This window comes from Mus musculus, chromosome 17 (assembly GCF_000001635.26).
Source record: "Mus musculus strain C57BL/6J chromosome 17, GRCm38.p6 C57BL/6J".
Taxonomy (NCBI): domain Eukaryota; kingdom Metazoa; phylum Chordata; class Mammalia; order Rodentia; family Muridae; genus Mus; species Mus musculus.
The window spans coordinates 47,890,550-47,915,680 of NC_000083.6; the positions used below are offsets into that span (position 1 = coordinate 47,890,550).

At 50.4% G+C, this 25,131-nt stretch overlaps 1 protein-coding gene across 8 annotated transcripts in view; it reads right to left on the reverse strand.

The window, feature by feature from the left end:
• Foxp4 (forkhead box P4) overlaps nt 1-25,131 on the reverse strand; it is a 57,500-nt gene that overhangs the window by 23,417 nt on the left and 8,952 nt on the right. For all 8 annotated transcript variants that reach the window (NM_028767.2, NM_001110825.1, NM_001110824.1 and 5 more), the window contains exon 2: nt 13,747-13,985. In NM_028767.2, coding sequence (NP_083043.2) covers nt 13,747-13,968 — 222 coding nt within the window. In that variant the 5' untranslated portion in view covers nt 13,969-13,985. The remainder of the gene's footprint in view (nt 1-13,746; nt 13,986-25,131) is intronic.

Sequence of the window (25,131 nt, forward strand, 5' to 3'; positions counted from 1 at the left end):
TTCCTTACCCACTCTCTTACTCTGTGGTTCCCTGGAGCATGAAATTACAAGATTTACAGGGTGGGGGCAATGTAGGCAGCAGCCCCCCCCCCCCGCTCCCTGCTTGTAAGCTCCCTTTCCCTCCCCCCACCCTGCCCTCGGCATCTCCCACTTGGGTCGGATTCTTCCCACTCTACCTGACAGGCTGGTCTGCTCCTTGCCTCTCTTCTCTTCCCCACCTTCATTAGCATGAAGTACCTACTGTGTGCTAGGTCAGGTTAGGTGGTAGGGGCTACTGTCCCCACATATAAGGACCTCATGTGCTGTGGAGCTCTGAGCAGGCCACCCAGAGAAGTCTTGGAGTCCTGGAGGAGTCCAGCTCCTCAGGGGTCAAGGAGGGGAAAGAGAGGTGTTCCGATGGCGTGACAGCACACAGGAAGTGGCATGTGGCAGAGGCAGAGGGGACTGGAAGTAAGTACCATGGCAGGCAGAAAGCTGAACTGTGCTGGGTTGGCAAGAGGAAAGACTGGAGAAGGATGCAGAGGCACCAGAAGCTGGGTGCCGTGTCTCCAGGCACCCCAGCCACCCACCCACTCACTCATTCATTCATTCATTCACTAACTCACCCTCCTCTTCCCACCACACGCAAGCCTTGCCCTGGTGATGGGGAGCTGATGGTGGACAAACTAAGTTCCTTTCTCATGCTTGCCTAGAGTCAGCCTTGACCCAAGAGGAACCTATTACCACCTAAAGAATACACTGTAGGTGCCAATGGTGTGTGTGGCAGATCCCAGGGCTGTGGCCTAAGCTCCCCTTCTTGGATGGCCATGGCCTGTCACACAGTGGACAATGACTGCTGTTCTGGGCTCTATTTATGCCATGGGCTTTGCTGTCCACACACCTAGGCCCTGATTGAAGACAGTGCTCTGGGAGCCTTGGGCATCCCCCGACCCGAGCTGCCTTTTTGTACACAGCTTGCCTAATGGAACTAAGGCAGGTCTAAGACACTGGAGCTTCATTTGGGTTTCATTTACCCATCAGTGTGAAGCGCCAAGTGTCAAAGTCTTTCCTGCCCCGCCACTGAGGGCGGAATGAACCACTGGACCTGCAGTCTGAGATATGGAAGCAACGGGCCGTGACTTCACAGCCAGGCTCACCTATTTTAATGATGCTGACCAGACTGGAGCCACCCATTGTGTGTGTGTGTATGTGCATGTATATGTGCATGTGTGCCCACATGTGTGTGCACATGTGCATACATGTATGCATGTAGGGATCAGAGAATAACTTCGTGAAGTCTGTTTTCCTCTTTCTCCTTTACATGGATTCTACGGTCTGATCTCAGACGGTCGGGTTTACACAGCAAGCCCTTTACCGACTAAGTCACCTCATGGGCCACGAGCTCCTTAAGTGCACTGATATTGTCAGCAGCTGTGAGCTTCCCATCCCAGCACAGAAGTCATTATCCCTGCACACACAATCCATGGGATCCAGGCTAAGTGTGGAAGGCTGGCCCAGGCTGATCCCAGTTCAACAGTAAGCCTTGTGGTCTCCAAGTTCTGGAGAATGTCAGGGTAGCTAAGAGGCCCACAGGGCCAGTGCCAAAATACATTTGTGGACACTAAAAGAACTTGGTCGGAGCACCCTCCACCCCTCGCAGTAAGCTAGAACAGGCAGGTGTAACCATGTTCACTTTAGGGGACAGAGAGATGGCTCAGCAGTTAAGAGCACTGAGTGCTCTTCCAGAGGTCCTGAGTTCAATTCCCAGCAACCACATGGTGGCTCACAACCATCTGTAATGGGATCTGATCCCCTCTTCTGGATGTGTATGAAGATAGATCACTCACTCACTCAAACAAACAACAAACAAACAAACCATCCATGTTCACTTTAAAGACAAGAAGAAAGGCCCAAGGTAACAGGGCCTCATGAAGGGGTCCCAAGGCTGTAAGCAAAACTATGAGGTCTAGGCTTCTAGTACTCTGAACAGGCAAGGGGACCGGTGGGTGAAGCAGGCTGAGGTGGGGAAGGGGACCAGGGCTGTCCCAGAGTTTCCTAAGCATGGCCCCCGAGAAGGAAAGCTGTTCAGATGCCCAACACAGGACAAGCCACCAGGGAAATCTTTTTGGTTGTGTTTCTGTTTATTTGTGACAGGGTCTCACTATGAAGTCTTGGCTGCCCTGGAGCACCTTGTGTAGACGAGGCTGGCCTCAAACTCAGAGACCTGGCTGCCTCTGACTCCTGAGCTCTGGGGTTAAAGGTGTTCGTCATCAGGGAAATCTTGAGGGATAATAAAGGAGGGTTGATGAGGCTGAAAATTAGGGAGCAATCCCCCCCCCCCCCCGTCTCCTTTTTCTCTTCTCAGTCTTCGAACTGAAAAGCAAACGTGGGCTGGGGACGCAGCTTACCATAAATACTGTATACCGTCCACACTTAAAGTACTAGACTGTTTGACTTGCATGCACAAAGCTGTTGTCGCTGTTGTCATGAGACAGGATGAAACCTGTTTCAGCTCCAGCTTCACACAAAACCAATCTAGGTGACAAGTGCCTGTAAGCTCAGCTCGGGAGGTAGAGGCACAAGGATTAAAAGTTTGGGGCTATGCAGGTGGCGGTGGCAATGGCGCACACATCTAATACCAGCACTCGGGAGGCAGAGGCAGGTGGATCTCGAGTTCAGAGGCTAGCCTGGTCTACAGAGAGAATTCCAGCCAAAACCAAAACCAAAAAAGAGGTGCGAGGAGGAGAAGAAAGAAAGAAAGAAAGAAAGAAAGAAAGGAAGGAAGAAAGGAAGGAAGAAAGGAAGAAAGGAAGAAAGGAAGAAAGGAAGAAAGAAAGAGTAAGTTAGTTCAGGGCCATTCTTAAATATATAGTTTTTGGTTTTGTATTTGTTTTTGTTTTTATTTTTCAAGACAGGGTTTCTCTGTATAGCCCTGGCTGTCCTGGAACTCACTCTGTAGACCAGGCTGGCCTCAAACTCAGAAATCCGCCTGCCTCTGCCTCCTGAATGCTGGGATTGAAGGCATGTGCCACTTGAGGCTAGCCTGAGCTACAAGAGACCTCATCTCAAAACAAAACAAAACAAAACAAACAAAACAAAACTAAACAAAAAGCCAACACATACTATGCTATGTTTTGTGGGTCAAGGCTATCCTTCTCTAGGGGAGAGCTGTATTGTTCACTTAGCACACAGACTCTGGCAAAAGGGATGAGACAGAGACCTCTCCCCTCCCCCTTTATGCTGAGCGATCTTAGCAAAGCCTGACCCTCAGTCTGTTCCTCTGAAAAGCCGGAGTGAGCTCTAACTGCCCTTCACATGGGTCCTGTGTAGAAACACATGGGACAACATACATGAAGGACTTAGTTCAGCACCTGGCACGCAGAACCAAAGTATTGTCATTATCACCAAGCTTCCACTGAGTACTTGTGGTTACTGCACGGTATCATCTGAATGAAGGTTTGGTTCACACCCTTCTCCTGTCCCTCCTCAAGCTTGAGAACTCCCGAAGGGAGCTGAGCTCCCCTCTTGCACCCGCAAGTCATCAGCAGGATGGAATCAGAGAGCATCCAGCAAGCGTCCCGAACAGAGGCTGAAGCTGCGAGCTGAGAACAGGGTTGGCTGCATTAGAAAGAAAAAGTCTTGGGGCCCAGAGAGATGGCTCAGAGGTTAAGAGCACTAGCTGCTCTTCCAGAGGACCAGGGTTCAATTCCCAGCACCCCTATGGTGGCTCACAACTGTCTGTAACTCCTGTTCCAGTAGATCCAACGTCCTCACACATGCAGGCAAAACACCAACTTACATAAAACAAAAGTAAATAAATTTTAAAAAAAGAAGGAGTCTCACGGAAGAGGGCTCTCCTACCTCTGGGCTGAGGCTATGCAGATGAAGATGGGCACAGGGATGCTCAGAGCCTTTTGCCAGGCTGAGGACCCCAGTTTGTGTTGGCCCCTCCCCACCCCTCCATGTGTGTGTGGACTCAGGGCAATGCTGGAAGAGTACCTTGTTTATCCTCTGCCTGGCAGCCTTGAGTGTTGGAGGGCATCGAGCCAAGTGGGGTCCAAATGATTGGTTATGACCCCATGATTGGTCTGAATGTCCTATCAGTAAAGGAATGTCAGATAGGTCAACAAAGAACATGGAGAGCCCAGAAAGGGGCTCCGGCCTAACCCAGAGACACAGTGGTATAAGCAGGGCCAGCATCCACCAGACCTAAAGCTGGGCTCTGCAGGGAAAAGGAACAAGAGCCTGCCTCGGGTGATGGGGGACTCCACACTAGCAAATTACGTTCACGGGTGGTGGTGAGGGCGGCCCTAACCAGTAACACCACACTTTCTCGTGTGCCTCTGGAAAAGGGTCACAAAACTGGAATTCAGTCTCATCCATACTATCGTTCTGTGAGCTTCAGGGATTAAATTCAGATCACTAAGCATTCGGGGCAAGCATCTTCAGCCCCCGAGCCACGTTACTGGTCCTGCACTGATCATGAATGTGTCTAGGGCAGGCTGGATTTAGGTGAAGGAGAGCCCAGAAGGCCTCTAGGGATGCTACATACACCGGCCCCCTTCCAGAGTGTCACATCCGAGAATCGAAGGAGCCACTGTCAAGTTCAAGAAACAATTCTTTTTCCTTCCTTCCTTCCTTCCTTCCTTCCTTCCTTCCTTCCTTCCTTCCTTCCTTCCTTCTTTCCTTCCTTCCTCCCTTCCTTCCTTCCCTCCCTCCCCCCTTCTCTCTCTCTCTCTCTCTTTCTCTCTCTCTCTCTCTCTCTTTCTTTCTTTCTTTCTTTCTTTCTTTCTTTCTTTCTTTCTTTCTTTCTTTCTGTTTTTTAGAGGCAGGGTTTCTCTGTGTAGCCCTGGCTGTCCTGGAACTCACTCTGTAGACCAGGCTGGCCTTGAACTCAGAAATCTGCCTGCCTCTGCCACCTGAGTGCTGGGATTAAAGGCGTGCACCACCACTGCCCGGCAAGGAACAACTCTTAACTGCCTGGTTTAGAGGGCGAACAACTACCAGACAAACCAATCCTGAGGCAGCTAAGCCCTATACTGAGAAGGCCAGCTACATAAAGCATTGCACGGAGGCTTCTGAGGGAGACTCCTTGCCACAGAGGCCCCCAATCCTTCCCAGGGAGAGTGTTCAAGGCTGAGAGACAGGTGGTACAAAGGCCCCGGGGTAGAAAAAGCAAAGCAGGAGGCCTATCGCACATGTGTGAGCTGGCACATGGAGGCCAACAGTCAGCACCGGGTAGCTTCCTCAATAGCCGCCCCTTTGGTTTTTGAGACAGCGTATCTCGAGTTTGCCCATTTGGCTGAGCTAGCTGGCCAACGGACTGCCGGTCTCTGCCTTTACAGTACGTTCTAGACCTTTTTAATGGGCACAGGGACTAGAACTCAGGTTTTCACGCTTGTTTACCAAGCACTTCACTTGCCTGGGTCACGTCCCTGATCTGTTGGTTTTTGTTTTTAATATTTTTTTAAAAGATTTATTTATTTATTTATTTATTTATTTATACTGTTAATATTTTCAGACACAAGAAGAGGGTATCAGATTCCATTACAAGTCACCATGTGGATGCTGGGAATTGAACTCAGGACCTCTGGAAGAGCAGTCAGTGTCCTTAACCACTGAGCCTGCCTGCTTGCTTTCTTTCTTTCTTTCTTTCTTTCTTTCTTTCTTTCTTTCTTTCTTTCTTTCTTTCTTTCCTCTCTTCCTTCCTTCCTTTCTTTTTTAAAATTTATTTTATGTATATGAGTACATTGTTGCTATGTTCAGACACACCAGAAGAGGACATCAGATCCCATTACAGATGGTTGTGAGCCACCATGTAGTTGCTGGGAATTGAACTCAGAACCTCTAGAAGAGCAGTCATTGCTCTTAACCACTGAGCCATCTCTCCAGCCCCCTTCTATCTTTCCAGCCCATCTTTAATAGTCTTTTCTCTTAGTGTGCATGGTCTTTTTTGTTTGTCTTTGCCTGCATGTGTGTCTATGTACCACATATGTGCCTGGTGCCCACAGAGGTCAGAAGAGGGCATCGGATTACAGACAGTTGTGAGTCAACATGTAGGTGCTAAGAATCAAACCCCAACCCTCAAGGAGAAAGTCAGTGCTGTTAAAACACTCAGCCATCTCTCTAGCCCCATCTATTTCTGTTTTTAAGACAAAATCCTGCTATTTGTGGACTAACCTTAAGCGTATGACTTTCCTCCCTCAGCCTCTTGCGCACCTGCATGCCAGGCCGGTCGGATGAAGGTCACCTCATTCGACACTGGAGATGGGGGAATCCTCTGGAAGACTTTGAGCAGAAAGTGATACCTGGCACCCCCCCTCCCCCGCTAGTAAACAGCAGGCATCTAATAAGTGTTCCTACATGCTCACCCATTCCTCAAAACTCTTTTCAGACAGATGAGAGGGGGTGCAGGGAAAGGGGGTCGGGCACCACAGAGGGAACTAACCTCAGGAACTGACACAGGTTCTTGACCAGTCAGGCTTTGTCCACCAATGAAGAGACGTAAAGATGAAATTATACGGGGGGTGGTGGGGAATGGTGTGTGTGTGTGTGTGTGGGGGGCAAAAATCGTGTGGTGGGAAAGACTATAAAACCCCCAAAGTAATACTATTTTTCTTCCCTTGGAGACCTTTCTCTCTCTCTCTCTCTCTCTCTCTCTCTCTCTCTCTCTCAAGCTTTTTGGAAAAGGCTGTAAATTTTTTTTTTTGTTGTTTTACACCAACCTCGTAAAAATGACATCGGCACATTCTCAAATTAGAACCATTAAAATGAAACCCAGCGAAGCTCACACAGGCAGAGCCCTCGAGGGTGGGAGACATCATGTCATGGTACAGTCGCCGAGTCTCCCTGCCTACTCCACAGAGGGCTCCCTCTTCGCGCAGAGGTCGGCCTCTGCAGGGGCAGAGCAGCCAGGAGTCTGCAGTACAGAAAGGACTTGGTCTTTGGGAGGTTCCCCATCCTTCAGCACAGGTGAGCTCAGCTCCCAGTGACAGTCAGAGCCAGCTTGGCATAGTGTCACAGTGTTGCAAGAGACAGGATGTCAGTCCCAATGGTTGAAGGGATGGTATCTAGACACCAACAAGGGCCGAAAGTGCAGAGGTGGAGAGGGCGGTTCATAGTCAGGTCCTCTGTCTTAGCTGTAGAATTCTCTGGAAGTGGGTCTATTCCGCCCTGCCTGGCCCCAGCTAATTCTATAGGGGACTGGGATTAGACTACAAACTGCCAGATCCCTTCTTTCCCCCAGGGCTCCTATTAGAGCATCTCAAAGCAACACCAGCTCCCACTGAAGGTTTTAGGGGAGCCCTATGGGTGGCTAGAATACAATTCTCCCCCCCCCACAACCCTACCATAAGCCCATTGCCTTCAGGTGAAAAAGATCCCCCAAATCTTCCTCCAGCCCCTCAATCCTCCTCAGTGGGGATGAATCCTCTGCCATGGAAAGGGGAGTCCCTCCCCCAAGCCTTGGGTCCTTTCCTTTCTCCTAAAGGGAGGCAGGCTACCTCTTGGCAGAAGGGTGACCTTTGGCTTACTAATTCTACCTTTTCTGCCTTTTTGGAGCTGAGGGACAGTGAGTGAGTGCCTTGGGTACTGTACCCTGGGTAGTATCTCTTTGGACACCCCAGCTCCTCTGGGGAGGGGCTCCATCTCCAGTTGGACAAAGAGAAGTTAGCTGCAGGGACCAGAGCTGAAGCAGAGGAATTCAGTGCATGAGGCAGGGAGTCCTGAAGACACGGGCCCCTGACCAGCAGGAAGCCTTCAGACAACTGTTGGCAGCCAGTGTGCACTGGGGCGGGGCTGATCCCCACTGGAAGCTCTCTTTCCACCCAGCCCTTCTAAGTAGCTTGGGCAGAAGCGGGCCAGATGGAGGAAAAGACTTTCTATTCTTCTTCTCCCCTCCCCCAACCCCCTGACTCCCTAACCCCCCCATCTCTTTCTCTTTGGAGGGGGTGAGTTAAAAGCCCATTACTGTGCTGAGCCCCCCAACCCTTTTGAATCTCCCTCACAGGATGTGACCAGGGTGGGATTTGGCCCGGTTGCTGTGGCAACTGAAGGGGGAGTTCCCAGACGCTAGGCAACCCTCTGGTGACCCTCCCTGACCTGTCACCCCTGCAACCCAAGGACAATGGGAACGCTGGGGCTGGGGGCCCAGCCCTTTCAGCTCGGTGTGGCCGGAGGCTCCGAATCCCCCACCCTGCCAGTTCAGCCTGCCTGGCTCCAAGTCCAGCTGGCTGCCAGCACACCAGGACCAGACCCTAAAATCTTCCAAAACCAGGGGCACACCTCTCACAGCCCAAACCCAAAGGGCACCTGTGGCTCCACACAGCCTTTTCAGTAGCAGAGGCAAAATAAGGCTCCACCATTACTTGTTCAGGGTGACCTGCAACTCAATATGGTGGCAGATGGCCTTGAACTTCTTAGGTTTTTGTTTCCACCTTTCAAGTCCAGGTGCTATAGGCCTGTGACATTGTGCGCAGTTTACGCTGAGGATTGAACCCATGGCACTAGGTATGCAGGGCAAGCGCTCTACCAACTGTGCTAGTGTTTCTGCTAATGGATCCCAAAGGTCTGTGGTCCTCCCACACCACCTTCACAGGATGGAGTCTCCACAGAGCACAGCAGTTGATGTGAGGAGAGCCCCAGAGTGACAACAGAGCTTGGCATGCCAGTGGCTCTGTTACTAATAAAGGCTCTGGGAAATACTGAAATGAGGTAGCAAGGGACTCTGTGCAGCCAGAACTGGCCTGGCAGCTAAGCCGGGTCACCCCTTCACCTCTGTTTAAACAAGGTCGCAGCCTGTGGTTGCATGGAGATGGAGCACCAGCTCTTGCTCTGAAGTGACGTGGCTGCCCTCTTCAGCACTGTTTGCTCTGTCCTGCCACCGCCTGATGTCTGACAGCCCTGTCTGGCTGTCTCTCAACTCATTACTCTTAAAGGCCAGGACTAGATTTGTTTACTCACAGCAGACAGACAGGGACCCACAAAAAAGGGATCAGGGATGGGACACCCTGGAAGGCAAGATGACAAAATGTGGCCTGCAGACTTATTCTGTCAAGCCTCTGCCTCTAAGCAGGCACTAAGAGTGGCCTCCTAGGGCAGTGGGCAGAGCCTCCCTCCCTGTGCTCCTTTTTCTGACACAGGGATTCAGTGTCCAGTCTCTACTTCATCATGTACCACTGTGCTCTGCAGAGATGCTTGTGCACCTCTGTGTGTGTGTGTGTGTGTGTGTGTGTGTGTGTGTGTGTGTGTGTTTACATGGGTGTGCCTGCCTGCTCACCTGTGCAGGTTTCTGTGTTGAGGTCAGCGGCTGACAGTGGGATATCTACCTCAACTGCTTTACCACATTAGTGTTTTAAATGTCATCCAGCTATTCTTCAAGGGTGATGGACCTGTATACAATGTATTCACATTGTATCAACCCCCAGGCCCCTATGGATCCTCCCCTTCTTGAGACAGTGTCTCTCACTGAACCTGGGACTTACAGTTTCACCTAGACTAAATGGCCAGTGGTATCCGGGGACTCCTCTCTCTGTCACCCAAAAACACACTATGCTGGGATTACAGGTTTGTCCCATGACACCCAACATGTACGTGGGTGCCAGGGATCCAAGCTCAGGTTCTCATGCATGTACTGTCTCCACTCAGCCATCTCCAGAGCCCCAGGACCACTGAGGTTTGACCAGGGTCTCGCCAAGTAGCCCAGACTGTTCTTAAACCTGAGATGCTCTGGCCTCAGCCTCCTGGGTGCTGGGATTATTAGCATGTGTGACTACACTTGGCTTTACAGTTACTTTTGTTTTCTGCATTCTTTAATTTTTACTGTTAGTGTGTATGTACGTGCAGCCGGTGCGCAGGTGCCACGCTGTAAGCGCGTGGATAACTTTCTTCTCCCACTATGGCCTCTGGGGCTTGGGCTTACTCAGCAAACGACTCATCGTGTCACGGATCTTGCATCTTTTTCTTGTTTAAGAGACCCTTACAGGGCTGGAGAGATGGATCAACGGTTAAGAGCACTAACTGCTCTTCCAGAGGTCCTGAGTTCAATTCCCAGCAACCACATGGTGGCTCACAACCATCTGTAATGGAATCAGATGCCTTCTTAAGACAGCTACAGTACACTCGTATACATAAAATAAATAAATCTTGAGAGAGAGAAAGAGAGAGAGAGAGACCCTTACAGCCAAGCAAGAAGTATTCTTGCTCACCAAGCATTCACACATGTGTTTAGCAGCTACTGTGTGTGAGTTCTTCCTTCCACAGGCAGGTAGGTGACTGGGTGCCTGTAGTGGGAGCCACGAGGAGGGAGGGCTCAGCCCTGAAGGAGGCACCCGGAAGCTTGTCAGTGCTGCCTTCCATGATGTGGGAATGACATGGCCCCCTCCCCAGGGAGGGCAAGGTAACTTAATGACATTTAACGACAGGGTGAATCCAAAAGCTGTCTTCCGAGACTTCCTGCTTGTGGCTGAAAGGCGGGTAAGACCCAACAGAGCAACTTCCTTTTCTCCAGTTTGCTTACCCCACCAATAATAACATCTGTATTGGGGGCGGGGGGGGGGGGGGCACAGCCTCCATTTGTCTGTTAGAAGTGGGAGAACAACCCTCAGACTATGGTTTCACTTTACTTGAAAATTTCATAGTTTTAGAGCCAATGAAACTTTCTTTCTTTCTTTCTTCCTTTTTTTTTTTTTTTTTTTTTTTAAAAATCTCACATATTTTCCTTGGGCCTGGGCTCTTCGCCCACGGTGAGCCCAAATGGATAAAACGGACCTCTGCTGCCGGCCTCCAAATCCCCATCCTGGTTTATTTGTGAAGAAGCCAATACAGGATTTTCCAGGACTTTGGTACTTAAGACAAACAGGAACAATTGGACCGTGGAATTGTGATGGGAAGTCGTGGCCTCTGTCCAGGGCAGAGCCCAGAAACTTGATCAGTACGGACAATTCTGTCTCTCTCACCCAAACATCTCCCCAGTTACCCAGAGGGTTGTGTTTATGCCTCGTGGCAAGCTTTCTATTTTGCTTTTGGAAATTACATTTTATGTATTTACTTATTTTGTGAGTATGTATGTGTGTACAGGAGCCACAGTGCACGTGTGGAGCACAGGAGACAGCTTTTTAGAGTCAATTTGTTCCTTCTACCTTGTGGGTCCTAGGAATTGAACTCAAGCTGTCAGGCTAGGTGGCAAGCCTTAGTCATTTTGCTGTCCCCAAGGGTTTTATTTATTTATTTATTTTTAATGAAAGTTTCCAGTTTAGGTGGCTGTTCTAACCTGCAGGGCACAATTGAAATTGTGCCTAGATCTCTTTGCAAAGAGATGTGGTGAGGTCCAAAAATAGCGCTATGAATCATGTGGCCTCCGGAAACTTCTAGGGGTACATCTTTTTAATATTTATTTTTAATTATGTGTATTTTATATTGAGTGCAGGTGCCTACAGAGGCCAGAAGAGGGCACCAAATCCCCTGAGACTGGAGTTGGAGATAATTGAGTTGCATACCGGTACTGTGAATGAAGCCTAAGTCTGCAAGAGCAACAAATGTTAACTGCTGGGTCACCTCTCCAGCCCACATTTGGTGATCATATACATATACATATACATATACATATACATATACATATACATATACATATACATATACATATACTGTGTGTGTATATATGTGTGTGTATATATGTGTGTGTGTGTGTGATTCTGCTCCATCCATCAGAAAGCACAGACTCGGTGGGTTGCTTCCCACAGTGACTGCTTAAGAAGGGAGAGGAGATTGCCCACCCACTCCCAAGGACCATATATCCCTGAGGACTCTTTGATCCTCAGTCACACATGGTGGAAGAAAAGAACTCTCTGAAGCTTCATAAATGAATGCACAGTGGCATATGAACATTGCATATACACGTGCACCCATGCACGCACACACACACACACTTTCACAAATGTTACATAAAAAATAAGATGCCGCTGGGCAGTGGTGGTGCACGTCTTTAAATCCCAGCACTTGGGAGGCAGAGGCAGAGGCAGGTGGATTTCTGAGTTCGAGGCCAGCCTGGTCTACAGAGTGAGTTCCAGGACAGTCAGGGCTACACAAAGAAACCCTGTCTCACCCCCCCCCCAAAAGATGCCAGGTGTGGTGGCTTACTCTTTTAATGTCGGCAGAGGCAGGATCTCTGAGTTCCAGGCCAGCCATGGCTACATAGTAAGACCTTGTCTTAAACCAAACCAAACAGAAACAAACAAACAAACAAAAACAACAACAACAAAAAAAAACACGCACAAAGATGGAGAGTGATTAAGGCAGGCACCCTAAATCCATCTCTGACCCCCTCCCCCCACAAGGAGCACACATATGCAAGCAGCACTCACAGAACCCTTTAAGTTCCTACCTACTGGAACAAGTGTCATATCTGTCGGCTTCTGGTCCTAAGAACTCAGTATTTTAGTGGCCGAGGTCATACGGCTGATGAAGGTGCCGGCTGAGACTGAGGACAGGTTCCTTCTGTCCCTGCTTTGAAGCCCTCTGATTAGTTGAAGCACCAGTAAGCTGCTTCTAGTGCAAGTCTTGGGTATAATGGGGATGTGGTGTGGTGTGGTTGAGGAGCCTGGGTTAGAGAGAAGGCTGGAGGAGGCATGAAGGCCCTGGCTGCACAGCAGAGGAGGATGGTATAGGGCACATGTGGGGTTCTCCTGTCCCTGCTTTTCCCTAAGGGCCAGGCCACCAGCAATAGTTCAAGAGGCAAAATTAGACAAGGCTCCAAGACTAGGGCTGGCTGGCTGATTCTTCTGAACTCTGTAAGCATGATCCCCTCTATCCTAACCCCTGGGCGGAGCTGGGACCTAGTGGCTCCATTCATTTATAACTATGTTCTCCATCTAATGCCTCTGCATCTTCAGAGAGGCCTGGCTTGAACTCTTGGAGCCCTGCCCTTCAGGGTGGAGATTATAGGATAGAAGAGGAAAGGGAACAGACTGGGTTCCTACTGTGAGCCTTTACATACGAGCCAGTGCTGGAGAGGTGGCTCAGCAGTTAAGAATATTTGCTGTTCAACCACAAGGCTTGAGTTCGATTCCCAGCACCCATATCAGGTGGCTCATAACCATTGATAATTCCAAATTCCAGCTCCTTGGTACCTGACACTTACGGCCTTTACAGGCACCTGAACTCACAGTGCATACCGTGTGCAAAATGTAGACATACACATAATTAAAAATATAAAAATAAATCTTAATAAGTATATATGTATGTATGCATGCATGTATGTATGTATGGAACTGCCTTTCCCTTCCTTTCCTAGTACCTCTTGCAGATACTTTGGCCACTGGTGCCTGTAAGTTCAACCTCTTCACAGCATGGTTCAGGGACCTAGGCAGACTTGGAATGGCAGATAGCTCAAAGTAGAAATAAAGACATTCCAGTGTGCGCAGCACCTCTCCCAACCCTTCTTAATACAGCCAGTTTCCCAGCCACGTGCCTACAAGAGCCAAGACACCCACGCACTCAAAACAGACTTTCAAAGCCTGCTGCCCAGGCGCCTGTCGGTCCTTATGGCTTTGCTGGGACTATTTCAAACTCCATAAACTTGGGCTCGCAGTACCACTTAGAGCTCCTCAGGCTCGGGCTAGCCATCAGAATAGGAGACACACGGGGAAGTCCCTGGAGGCTGGCCCTTCTCACGGATCGAAAAGCCAGGCTGCTCTGGGGGAACAGAGCAGTGATGTCCGAGTGACCCAGAGGATGTGGGATAAAGGCCTGCGGAGGTCAGCCTCCTCCTACCTGTTGCTGTTGGAAGTGCAGAAGCTCCGCGGGGCTCATCTCGCCATTGCTGTCGGCTCCTCCGCTGGCTGCTTCCCTGCCTGAGGCATCCCTACCGGCAGCCGGGGCCGTGCCCGCGGTCCCGGCCCCACCGCCGCCATCAGCCTGCGCAGAGAGGCTGCCCACGCCGTTCTGACCAGACGGAGCCGACCTGATTGTCTCCGATGCAGACTCCACCATCATTGCCGCTCAATCGGGACCTGGAGAAGAGACATGGGGGAGGGGCTGAGGCTCAAGAATACGTGGGCAGGGCAGGTTCTACCTGGGATTGCAACTGAAAGCTGGCCCCACCCATCACCCACCTCACCCACTCCGGTTCTGGGGTGTCTTTTCCTCAACTTCCCAGAAGCTCCTTCTGAGATCCTCTTAGTGACACCCCCTCCTTAGGGGCCTGGTTAAGGGGCAGACAGCATCATATTGAAGCTGAGGCTCCTTCCCTGTAAACTCCCATTTCCTCCTTCCAGTAAGACTAGATGGGGGGAGGGTAGGAGGTGAGCCCATGCCTCTTCCCTCAGGGTCCTAAACCTGTTTCTGTCTCTCCTTATAGCTGGGACCTAACAAATCTCTTCCTTTTCCACCAGTAAACGGCCCTTGCCTTTGTTCTTACATAGATACGGAGTTCCCTGGGGGCAGGGGCTGCTTTCCCCAGGTCAACAGAAGGCCCTAAACAACACAGGACTCCAGCTGTCCTAAGCCTCAGGTCTCATCTACGGAAGGGATCCTGGGCCCACTACCCACTTTCAAATCTTAAGTCCTTAGCCCAGCCACCAGAGTAGCTGTTGTCTCTCTCTCTCTCTCAATCTCTCTCTCTCTTCCTTCCTTCCTCTCTCTCTTTCTCTTTAAAAAAAAATTATTTTATTTATTATATGTAAGTACACTGTAGCTGTCTTCGGACACCCCAGAAGAGGGCGTCAGATCTCATTACAAGTGGTTGTGAGCCACTATGTAGTTGCTGGGATTTGAACTCAGGACCTTTGGGAGAGCAGTCAGCGCTCTTAACTGCTGAGGCATCTCTCCAGCCCATATCTTATTCTTACTACCCACAGCCCAGGAGTCCTCCTCACCAGCCCACTGAGTCCTCCTCACCAGCCCAGTGAGGTCTGTACTTAACACCCATTTCACTGATGGGAAAACAGAGGCTGGGGGGTATCGGCTTAGATAAAGGCTTGGCAAGTTGGATTTCCTAGCAAGCCTCACCCCATGTAATTCAAGGATAGAGTGTGGGTTTGGTTTCCATTTCCAGCACTATGTAAATGGAGGGTAGGGGAGAGGAAGGAAGGAAGAAGAAAGGCAGGAAGGAAGGTGGGAGAAAGGCAGGAAAGAAGGAGGAAGGAAGGAAGAAAAAAGGAAGGAAGGAGGAAGAAAGGAAGGAAGAAGAAAGGAAGGAGGAAGAAAGGAAGGAAGGAAGGAAGGAAGGAGGAAGAAAGGAAGGAAGGAAGGAAGGAAGAAGAAAGGAAGGAAGGAAGGAAGGCAGGCAGGCAGACAGGCAGGCAGGAAGGAAGAAGGAAGGAAGGAAGGAAGGAAAAACCTGTCACATGTTAAAAATCTCAGTTTCAGTTTGGGAGGTGTGGTAGGAGGAGCTCCAGGCTGGCCTGGGCTACAGGAGACCCTGCCTCAAAAACAAAAACATGCCTTTAGTCCCAGCACGTGGTAGGCAAAGGCAGGCAGATTTCTGAGTTTGAGGCCAACCTGGTCTACAGAGCAAGTTCCAGGACAGCCTCGGGCTACACAGAGAAACCCTATCTCGAAACACACACACACACACACACACACACACACACACACACACACACACACACAATGTTAAAACTAAAAAGCCCAAATGAGCAAATTAATTAAAAGCCATGCCTTTACCCAAAGCATAAGGGTCAAGGCCTAACTCCCCCCTTCCTTAGACAGGGGTAAGATGGAGAATGTAAATTCTCCAGGGAGATGTGTTTGGAGGAGGGAACAGCAGGGAGGGGCAGGGATGGCTGAGTTCCCTTCCTTTGGTTGCAGAAGTCCTCAGAAGGGAGACATTTAGTATAAAAGCCACTCTGAAGCTAGAGGAGCGAGTGGATGCCTTTAACCTCAGGTGCATTCCTGCAGCCGAAGCATTACAAGTTCATGACGAGCCTGAGTTCTACAGTAAGACCTGCCTCGCTACACACACCACACCACACTCACGGGCACGCACACACACACACACACACACACACACACACACACACACACAGGCACACAGACGCAAACTTCTTCTCAAACTCTAGATTCTATTACCCCACGAAAAACCACCCTAAAGGGAACAGTCGGTACCCACTATGGATTGATGCTTAACGTATGTCTCAAACTCCCTAGATCTCAGTTTCCTCGTCTGCCCAAAGTATTTAGTCCTCATCTCTTGGAGTCCTTTCCAGACAATCAAAGCACCTGCCTAAAGAAGCTCCCCCACCCCAAGTCAGCCATTCTCCAACTACATAGCTGTGAGGGCAGAGATGATGAGGTCAGAGAAGTTAAAGATTTGCGGGATGTCAGACAGCGATCCATCACACGTGTGCATCCAGGCAATGACTGGAGAAGCCCACCAGGTCCCGCTGACTCTCTCAGCCAATAGGAAGGAGCTGACTTACTCCTCTTTCCAGGGTGGAGGCTCTCAGAAGCCCCCTCCTCTCATCCCTACATTTAAGCCTTCCTCTCCCTCCCCGGCCACTCGCTCAGTCTCTATCCCTGCCGGAAGCAGAGTGTGTGGGGGTGGGGTGGGATGGGGCATTGGGGGTGCAGAGAGTCTACACTATGGCTTTGGAGACCCTCTCAGGTTTTGACTCTGGATTGTCTCTTGTAGGGTTGGGAGAGGGGTCCACATACTGCTGAGGTGGCCTCAGCCTCACTGTGTTCTCTCCTCGGCAGCTCCCACTCCTGAGTTCTGAGAGGAGCTAGAGCAGGGTTAGGGTGTGGGGGCGATGGTTTGGAAGAGATTAAGCACTCAGTTCCAAGCCTTTAATGGCGGTGTCAGCCCCAGGGCTAGTAGCTGCCAAATGATGGATGGGGTGGGCTCTGGCCTCCACCCGCCACAGCACAGGGCTTCAGCCCCCCTCTCCTGAAACCACCTACCCCGAAAACTACAGGAGCAACACCCCCCCAGGCCTGTGCCTCAGATGGGGTGCGAAGAAATAGGAAGACAGCGGGGAGTGCACTGCCCACTCAGCTCTCCGGCTCCTCCGATTCCAGCCCTGCTGGGGTAGAGAGCAGCTGCCAGCTCAGAATCCCAGACTAGCTGCTCTGAGATCTGAGAACTCCTGGGCCCCAGGGGACAAAGACTAGAGCCTCAGGGGTGTAAGCACACAGAGGAGAAAGCAAAGAGAATCTGGCAGCTACTTCTCCCAGGGAAGGGAAAGTGGTCCCCTTCTAACCTTCATGGGAACATGAAGTTGTAGCTCTGACAGCAAGTTTTGCAAAGGGAGGATGAGAGAGAGGAGGATGCCAACAGACCGTCCCCTCCGTCCCCTCTATCCTGTAGTTCTGGGGAGCGGGGAGGGGTCTAGCAAAACCAAGTGAACAACATAATTGTGGCCATGTGCCATGTAATAATAGCTAGGCAAGGGCTGATCACTCGAATTGAACAGGGTGAAGCAAACCTCTCATTTGCATGCTTGAGATTATACGCATTTGAAAAGTCATTTCTGCAGGGTGAATGGATGAATAGCAGCCATTCCCTTATGGAGTGCTCTGCCCTCTCCCGGGGCCTTTGCCCGCTGACACACCCCTAATGTAACTCCTTCTAGGCTTCCACCCACCCACAAGCAGCAGCCCCTCAAACCTGCATGGCAGGAACTTCCAGGCCCTCTAGGAATCCTCACCTGTGCCCTGGGACACCTGCCCTCTAAGGCTGAGCATGCCAACAGCAGACAGCCTCAGGACTCCCACCCACCTCTCTGCAGGATGCTGTAAGTAAGACAGGGAGTTTGCTGTTCTGTGGGGGAACAGGCACTGGTGTCTGGGGCCCAGCCAGCTTGAGGGTTCAGTGGGATGGGGTGCTGGGATATGCTTTGTTCCAGTGCCTAGGAACAAGGAGGCGCGTGGGGGCAAATCACTAGGAGAGATGGCAGCCTAAACTCCATCACAAATCAGTCAAGAGCCCTTTGCCTCCCTACATCTCTGGACCTCAGTTTCCTTCTCCCCATGAGAAAGTAGTTTCAGGAGCTCCTAAGATTTGAGGGAGGGGCGGCAAAAGTCCCCAGGGCAATTGGTGAATGTGAAGCTACCATGATATTTGGGTGCCCCTGGGAGGCACCAGGAGGCTACTAGATGCACAGTTGTAGTCGCTTATCCTAAAGGCTCCACCCAACATGGCTGCTCTGGGCACCCCTTCATTCCTACACTCCCACTTTACTGACTTCACATACTCCTGCTCCCTGTAAATACAGAGTCACCCCTTCCCGCAACAATGTGTGTAACTCAGCGTCTGCAGCTGCACAGAAGAGTACAAGCTGAGACTAAACCATTTAGTCCCAGTTGTGTGGCCCTGGGTAAGCCACTCGGCTACTCCTCATACAATAATCTCCCCACCCCCTAAGCTTGGTGTGTGCTTCTGAAATCTCAGCACTCAAGAAGGGTCAGAAAGGAGGATCAGGAGTTCAAGTCCAACCTGAGCTGAACCATAAGTTAGCAGCCAGCAGGCCCTGTGTATCCCTCCCTCAAAAAGTCAATATGAAATGGACACCAATCCTTTTCAAATTCCTTAAAGTTTGCTAAGACTAAGCTTCTCCCACCCCAGCATTCCCAGACCACTCTCCCGCCACGCGTTATGGGCAGTGGAGGGCAATTTAGACGGTGTGTGGAGCTGGATGAGGCATGATCCAGGATTTGGAGGCCCCCTAGTCTCCCATTCTTCAGATTCCCTTGGTAAAGTCCAGCCACTTAAGACACCATGGCCAGGCCGGGGCTCCAGCAGGCATCGTCGGGAAGATGCTAGGTCAAAGCTACAGCCGCTTCTTCCGCTTTGGGGAATTCTGCGGCCATCTGGGGGCTCCCACTTTCCCTGAGGCTTTTGCCTCTATGACGCACCCCAGCGGGAACGAAGGCAGTAACGCCTTCTCTGAACCAGCCAGGGTCCGCCCTGTCCCCTCCCTGCCGGAAGTGACGAGTTGCACCTAGCTAGGGGCCAAAAGGGCACTCCGAGCCTGGGGTGCTTTAGGGAGGCGGAGAGGAAAAGACACCAGAGCCCCACACGTGGACAAACCTTTTGTGCCTTTTCGCGGGCCCATATGGCGTGGGGAGTATTAATTACCATTGCGTTTTAATTAACAGTCGCTTAATCTGAGCCGTAACATTTGCCACGACACCCTGCGCCTCGCCGCGAACCCGCGCAGCCCGCCCTGCCAACTCATCAATTAATTTTTATTGACGTTTTCGTCCCCCAAACAGGCACAATACCAGGGTTTTCCAATTAACACCTCCGCGATCTCTAATTAGTGCAATTAACAGACTGATGGATGCCCGGAGTTTACCCGCGGGGGAGGGAAGGAGGGAGGGGACAGAGCGGCTTCAGCACGGATCTCAGGGCGCTCGTCCGCGGGGGAGCAGCACGCACAACGGCAGCTGGGGGGGGGGGGGGGCTGATGGGGGCGTGGCCACAGGTCACCTGTACCCAGAGTCCTGGTGGCCCCCAAGCAGAACGTGGCCCTATGGAGAACCTGACACTAAGTCTCGCTGCGGCCCTGTCGCTCACACAAACTTGCTGAACGCACTTGGGGCGAGTAATGTCGTCTACTTAAAACTCCAAAAGGAGCCCAGGAGGCTGATTGCAGTAGGGGACAGATAAAACCTCATACCATAGAGGGGAAGGAACCCAGGAATGAAACAAACCCTCAGTGTGCTTGTAGTGAGCACCATCGGAGAGGCTAATTCTAGGATGGTAATTTGTATTGCTTAAATGTCCCCAGTGCTTCTGACCTGCTTCTCTGAGGCAGTAGGGCTCTGAGGACCTGCACAAACGTCAGTGAAAGGCTTGCCCATGGTCCAAATAATCTGATGGACCATTAAGGTCATGTATTCACTCAACAAGCACTTAGGGTCCAATTAAACAAAAACCTTAGATCTAGCCACACGAGCTTGAAACCGGAAAGAAAGGACTCAGCTCAGCCAAGGCATCTGGCAGCAGTAAAGGTCTCCCGCCCCCCATCCCATTTTCCTGTCTATCTCTGAAAGCATGGCCACTTGTGGGGGTTCTCTCCCCCTAGGTGTGGCTAGCCAGCCAGGAGTAAGGATTTTGCACTAGTAACGATACTTCACCCATAATCTCAAAAAGCATTTGGGCAGCAATCGTGTACCAGGCTGGGCACATAGAGGGTAGGCATCAGCCTGCAGTTCGGAGCTCATGTTCCCAGGAGAGGAGACAAATGATAAAGACACAGAAACGGCCACTCTCAGCTGCGATGGATCCTATCTGACATGGGTATGTAGAATAAACAGTGCTCTGATTTAAATATATATAATGCTTTTAATCCTCGAGACTTTCATACATACACAAGTGTCTTTAGAGCATATGAAAGCCCTTTCGGGGGGCTCTCTCTACCTTAAAGGTAGACTCCATTTAAGGGAAGGCCTCTTTTGCTGAAGTGCGTGTAGGCGTAACAGGAAGGATGAGCAGGCCTGGCCAGGCAGACTCTGGTGTGTAGGCTCCAAAAGCACACGCAAAGGCCTTCATTTCCCAAAAGAGAGCCTACTGGGTTCAGACCTTTCTAGGGCTACAGGTCTGACATGGTGACATTTCCTAGGCACATACAAAGACACGCAAGTGTATGACAAGGGTTACAGTATGGGACCTGCCTAAGGGTCTAGGTCCTTTCTTTCTGATTACCCTACTAACGGACCTTTAATAGGAAAGAGATGGCAAATAGCTTTTCAGAGTCATCGACCTTGGTCCTACAGACAGTGGAGTGTACGTCTCAAGTCAAGGACCCAGGCACGGCCTCTCTCAATGCATCTCTGACCTTCGCTGGCTGCAGGCTACTGGGGGTAGGGAGGGCTCAGCACAGCAGCCTCATCAACCAGCAGCCAGTCCTTTGCCATCCTACAGCTGCTAACCCTTTCCTGGCAGGATTCATGACATGGAACAGGGAGGTTACCAGTCCGAACCTTGGTGTCCAGATCTCTAATATGGGACTGATAAACTTTTCTCTCCAAGGATCTTCAGCCTCAAATAAGACATCATACAAGAAGGAGCCCATCAGAGGAAGGCAGTTCCTAGGACTCCCAAAATGCTGTGGTAGCTTAAAAGTTCACCCAGCCCCTTTCGTCCTCTGTTAAGCTTTTGAGAAAAATTAAGGGAGGACCCATAAGTAGAATGCCACTCAGTGCCAAGGGTCCAGCTCAGTGATATCGCAGTTGTTCACAATGAACAACACCCTGGGTTTCACCCCTGCAACAAATAGCACCCTGTCCCCAAGTCCCTCTCCTCCTAGAGCACGGGAACGTCTCATCTGTGGATCAGAAGCCCGCATCTCAGCTTCTCCACCCACCTATGCCTGAGCACCAAGCCAAAGGTCCTCCATAAATGACATGTGGCACTTTAAGAGCTACCTGCCCCCCACCCCCCAACTCTAGGGACCATTCAAGGCCTCTCAGGGGCAAGGCAAGGATAGCGCATTAAAAAGGTCACCTCGGGGCTGGTGAGATGGCTCAGTGGGTAAGAGCACCCGACTGCTCTTCAGAAAGTCCGGAGTTCAAATCCCAGCAACCACATGGTGGCTCACAACCATCCATAACGAGATCTGACTCCCTCTTCTGGAGTGTCTGAAGACAGCTACAGTGTACTTACATATAATAAATAAATAAATCTTTAAAAAAAAAAAAAAAGGTCACCTCACCCATACAGCCCTTGACTGAGCCAGGAAGCACTGTGGTGGATGGTCCTCTCCTAAGTTTTAAATATTTTATTTTCAGCCTGGCAGTGGTGGTGCACATCTTTAATCTCAGCACTTGGGAGGCAGAGGCAGGTGGATTTCTGAGCTCAAGGCCAGCCTGGTCTACAGAGTGAGTTCCAGGACAGCCAGGGCTACACAGAGAAACCCTGTTTTGAAAAAAAAAAAAATTTTTTTTTTCTAATTCTAAAAGCATCAGACATCTAGGTAAAATATCCTGGGAGGGATGCATCTTGGTGTGGTACTACATGCCTAAAATCACAGCACTGGGGAGGCTGAGGCAGGAGGCTGAAGTTTTAGGCTAGCCTGAGCTGCACAGTTTGATCCAGTCTTAAAAAAACAAAAAAACAAAACAAAAAAAAAAAACCAACCAACCAACCAAACAAACAAACAAACAAAAAAAAAAAAAAAAAACAAAAACCACTCAGGTTTGGCTTCACAAGCCTGTAATGCAAGCACTTAGAAGGCAGAGGCAAGAGGGTCACTGGAAACTTAGGGTCAGCCTGGTCTACATAACAAGTTCTCTCTCTCTCTCTCAAATCCACAGAATTAATTTCGTTAACCCCAGAGTCTGAGACCTGGGTGTTACCTCCCTTCACTTATGAGAACAGGATTCTCTACAGCTTGCTTAGAAGAAGCTACAATCATTTCTTCTTTGCCTTCATCTTCTCTGCTCTTCAGTTTGGTTTTGTTTTCGGTGACCTGATCTTACTAGGTAGACCAGGATGGCCTGGAACTCCCACCATCCTCCTGACTGTCCCAGTGCTGGGATTACAAAGACACCGAGGTTTTGAGACAGGGTCTTGTATAATCCCTACTGACTGGCAATTCTGCTGAGGATGACCTTCAACTCTTGATTCTCCTGCTTCCACTGCCCAGGTGCTCAGATCAAAGGTGTGCGCCATCTCTGCCCGGCTCTTTAACAGTGTGCCTTTAAAGCTCTTGATTCCATGTGTCCACTGACTGGCACAGTTTGGCCTTTCCTCCTGAAGGCTCAAAAACCTCTGGGGGCCGCTTCCCTCCAATCTTCACAGCTCATTCTTCGAGACAGTCTCGGCTCTACACAAGGACCCACCCAACCCTAAGCCTGTGCAGTGTGCACAAGCCCCTGGAACAGAGGTGGGAGTGGGCCTTGTTCTGCAGCTGATGCTGGGTATATGCAGTGGGAATCTTGGCAAACAGAGGTGAAGAAAACACAGCCTTGGCTTTCGGCGGAGTGAAACGAATCCTAAGCAAACAAAGGTGCTTAAAGCTCTGCCGAGGGATGGAAGAGCCTTAAAAACAATCCATGTCTCTTCCTCACCTCACCCATGGTCAGTTAAATCAGACCCTGCAGAGTGTAGTGCAGGCACGGGTACCTCAAACAGCTTTGCAGAATTCTACAAATGCAGCCAGGGTGAAGAAACTGTCTCTCTCTCTCTCTCTCTCTCTCTCTCTCTCTCGCACACACACACACCTCTCTCTCTCTCTCTCTCTCACACACACACACACCTCTCTCTCTCTCTCTCTCTCACACACACACACACACACACACACCCCTCTCTCTCTCTCTCTCACACACACACACCCCTCTCTCTCTCTCTCTCTCTCTCTCTCACACACACACACACACCTCTCTCTCTCTCTCTCTCTCTCTCTCTCACACACACACACACACACACACACACACTCACACTCACACACACACACACACACACACTCACACACACCCTCCATTCTGCCACTATTATGTTAGGCATGGAAAGGAAGGATGGGTGCCCCAACAGGGTGTGGCACTCTGGAAAGGCCTCCTGCAGGTGACTTCTGAGCTAAGCAGTAAGGCCTCCAAAGCACAGTGTATTTTATTTTCTCTGTGTGTCTGTCATTCTATGTGTCTCTCTGTCTTTCTTTCCTTATGGTACTGGAGACAGAGGCTCGGTTCTTAGGTAGTCCAGGCAAGGGTATTATTGCCACTGAGCTATGACATCAACCCTTCAAAAAAAAAAAAAAAAAAAACAAAACCAAAAAACAAAAAAACATTTCCCCTCTAAAGCAGGACACAGGATTTCTCTAAGGAAGCCAAGGCTAGCCTTGAACTGACTCTGTAACCTACACAGGCCTTAAATGTGTGCCTGTCCTGCCCCAGCCTCTTGAGAGGCCTTAATGCTGGGTCCAGACCTCCAAGTGCATCTCACCCTTCTTAGTCACAGCCCTTCTACTCCCGATCCCTGACTGCCTCCACCATACCCAGACCCTCTTCTCTTCCCCACAGTCCGGGGGCTCACTCTGAAAGAGGAACCAGTCTTCAAAGACAACAAACTTAACAAGGCCATCTAGCCCCAGATCTTTCCCAGCACCCCACCACACCCCGAGTGGTGACAAATCCACAGACCTGAGACATTTTACAGGACACTTTTTCTCCATTTCACCTTTTACCAGGAGAATGGGGACATCACAATGCTCCCACCAGACCCTGGCAAGGAAGCCTCATTCAAAGCTCCTTCCTATTACCATGACCAAAAGGAAGGATTAACAGAGAGGCGGAGACAGAGAGAAGGGAGAGAGAACCAAAGAGCCCACTCCATCTCATTAAGAAAGTAAACATAAGAGCCATCTAAGTGTCTAATTAAGCTTCTAATTAGTCCCTGCTTGTTACTAATGCAAATTAGATTACTCCGCTTAACTACAGCATGTCCACAACACCCTTGTTAATTGCGGCCTTTTGAAATTAAATTACTCCCTAATTAGCATATCAAAGCCATTGATTCGGAGCTGGGAAAGATGAGGGCAAGAGGAGCCTAATGCCAAGTTTGGTTAATCAGACACAGCTAATTAAATAGTGACGTCTTACGTGGGGGGCCTGCTGGTTCAGGGGTAGGGGCAACCCATTCAGGGCCCGAGTGACCATCTGGAGCCTGTCTGGAGCCTGGTTCTGGTGGTGCCCTTGGCACCGAGGGCTCCTGTAGGCCTGCAGCAGACCACCTGGTCTGGTACTCCGTGGCCCTTGACCCAGCCCTGGCCCCTCGGTCTCCCCAGATTTCTAGGCACAGCATTCAGAAGGATCTTAGGCACGAATTCAAGGACATCTAAAACACAGCAACATGTAGATACAAAACGCTGAACACCTCTGCACCTCTCTGACCCCGCACCAAGACTGGTTTCAGAAGTGCCTTGTTCTCTCTAGGTCTCCGTAGGCCAGAACCCACTTGTGATCCCAGTCTTAGAGGACCATTCCTCCCTATCCATTTACAGATAACAAGAGACATCAAATTATTTTCATGAGGATGTGAGATCCTAGCGAGAGGGAATCTCATCCCAGGAGGAATGGGTAGGAGATGATGGGCTCCTGCCCACACAAGGAGGATATATTTTGGGTGGGAAGAAGTAAATGCTAAGGATTTCTACCACGGAGAGCGTTACCTGGATGGGGATGGGTGGCTCCTTTTGGACTTGCACAGCCTCTGGA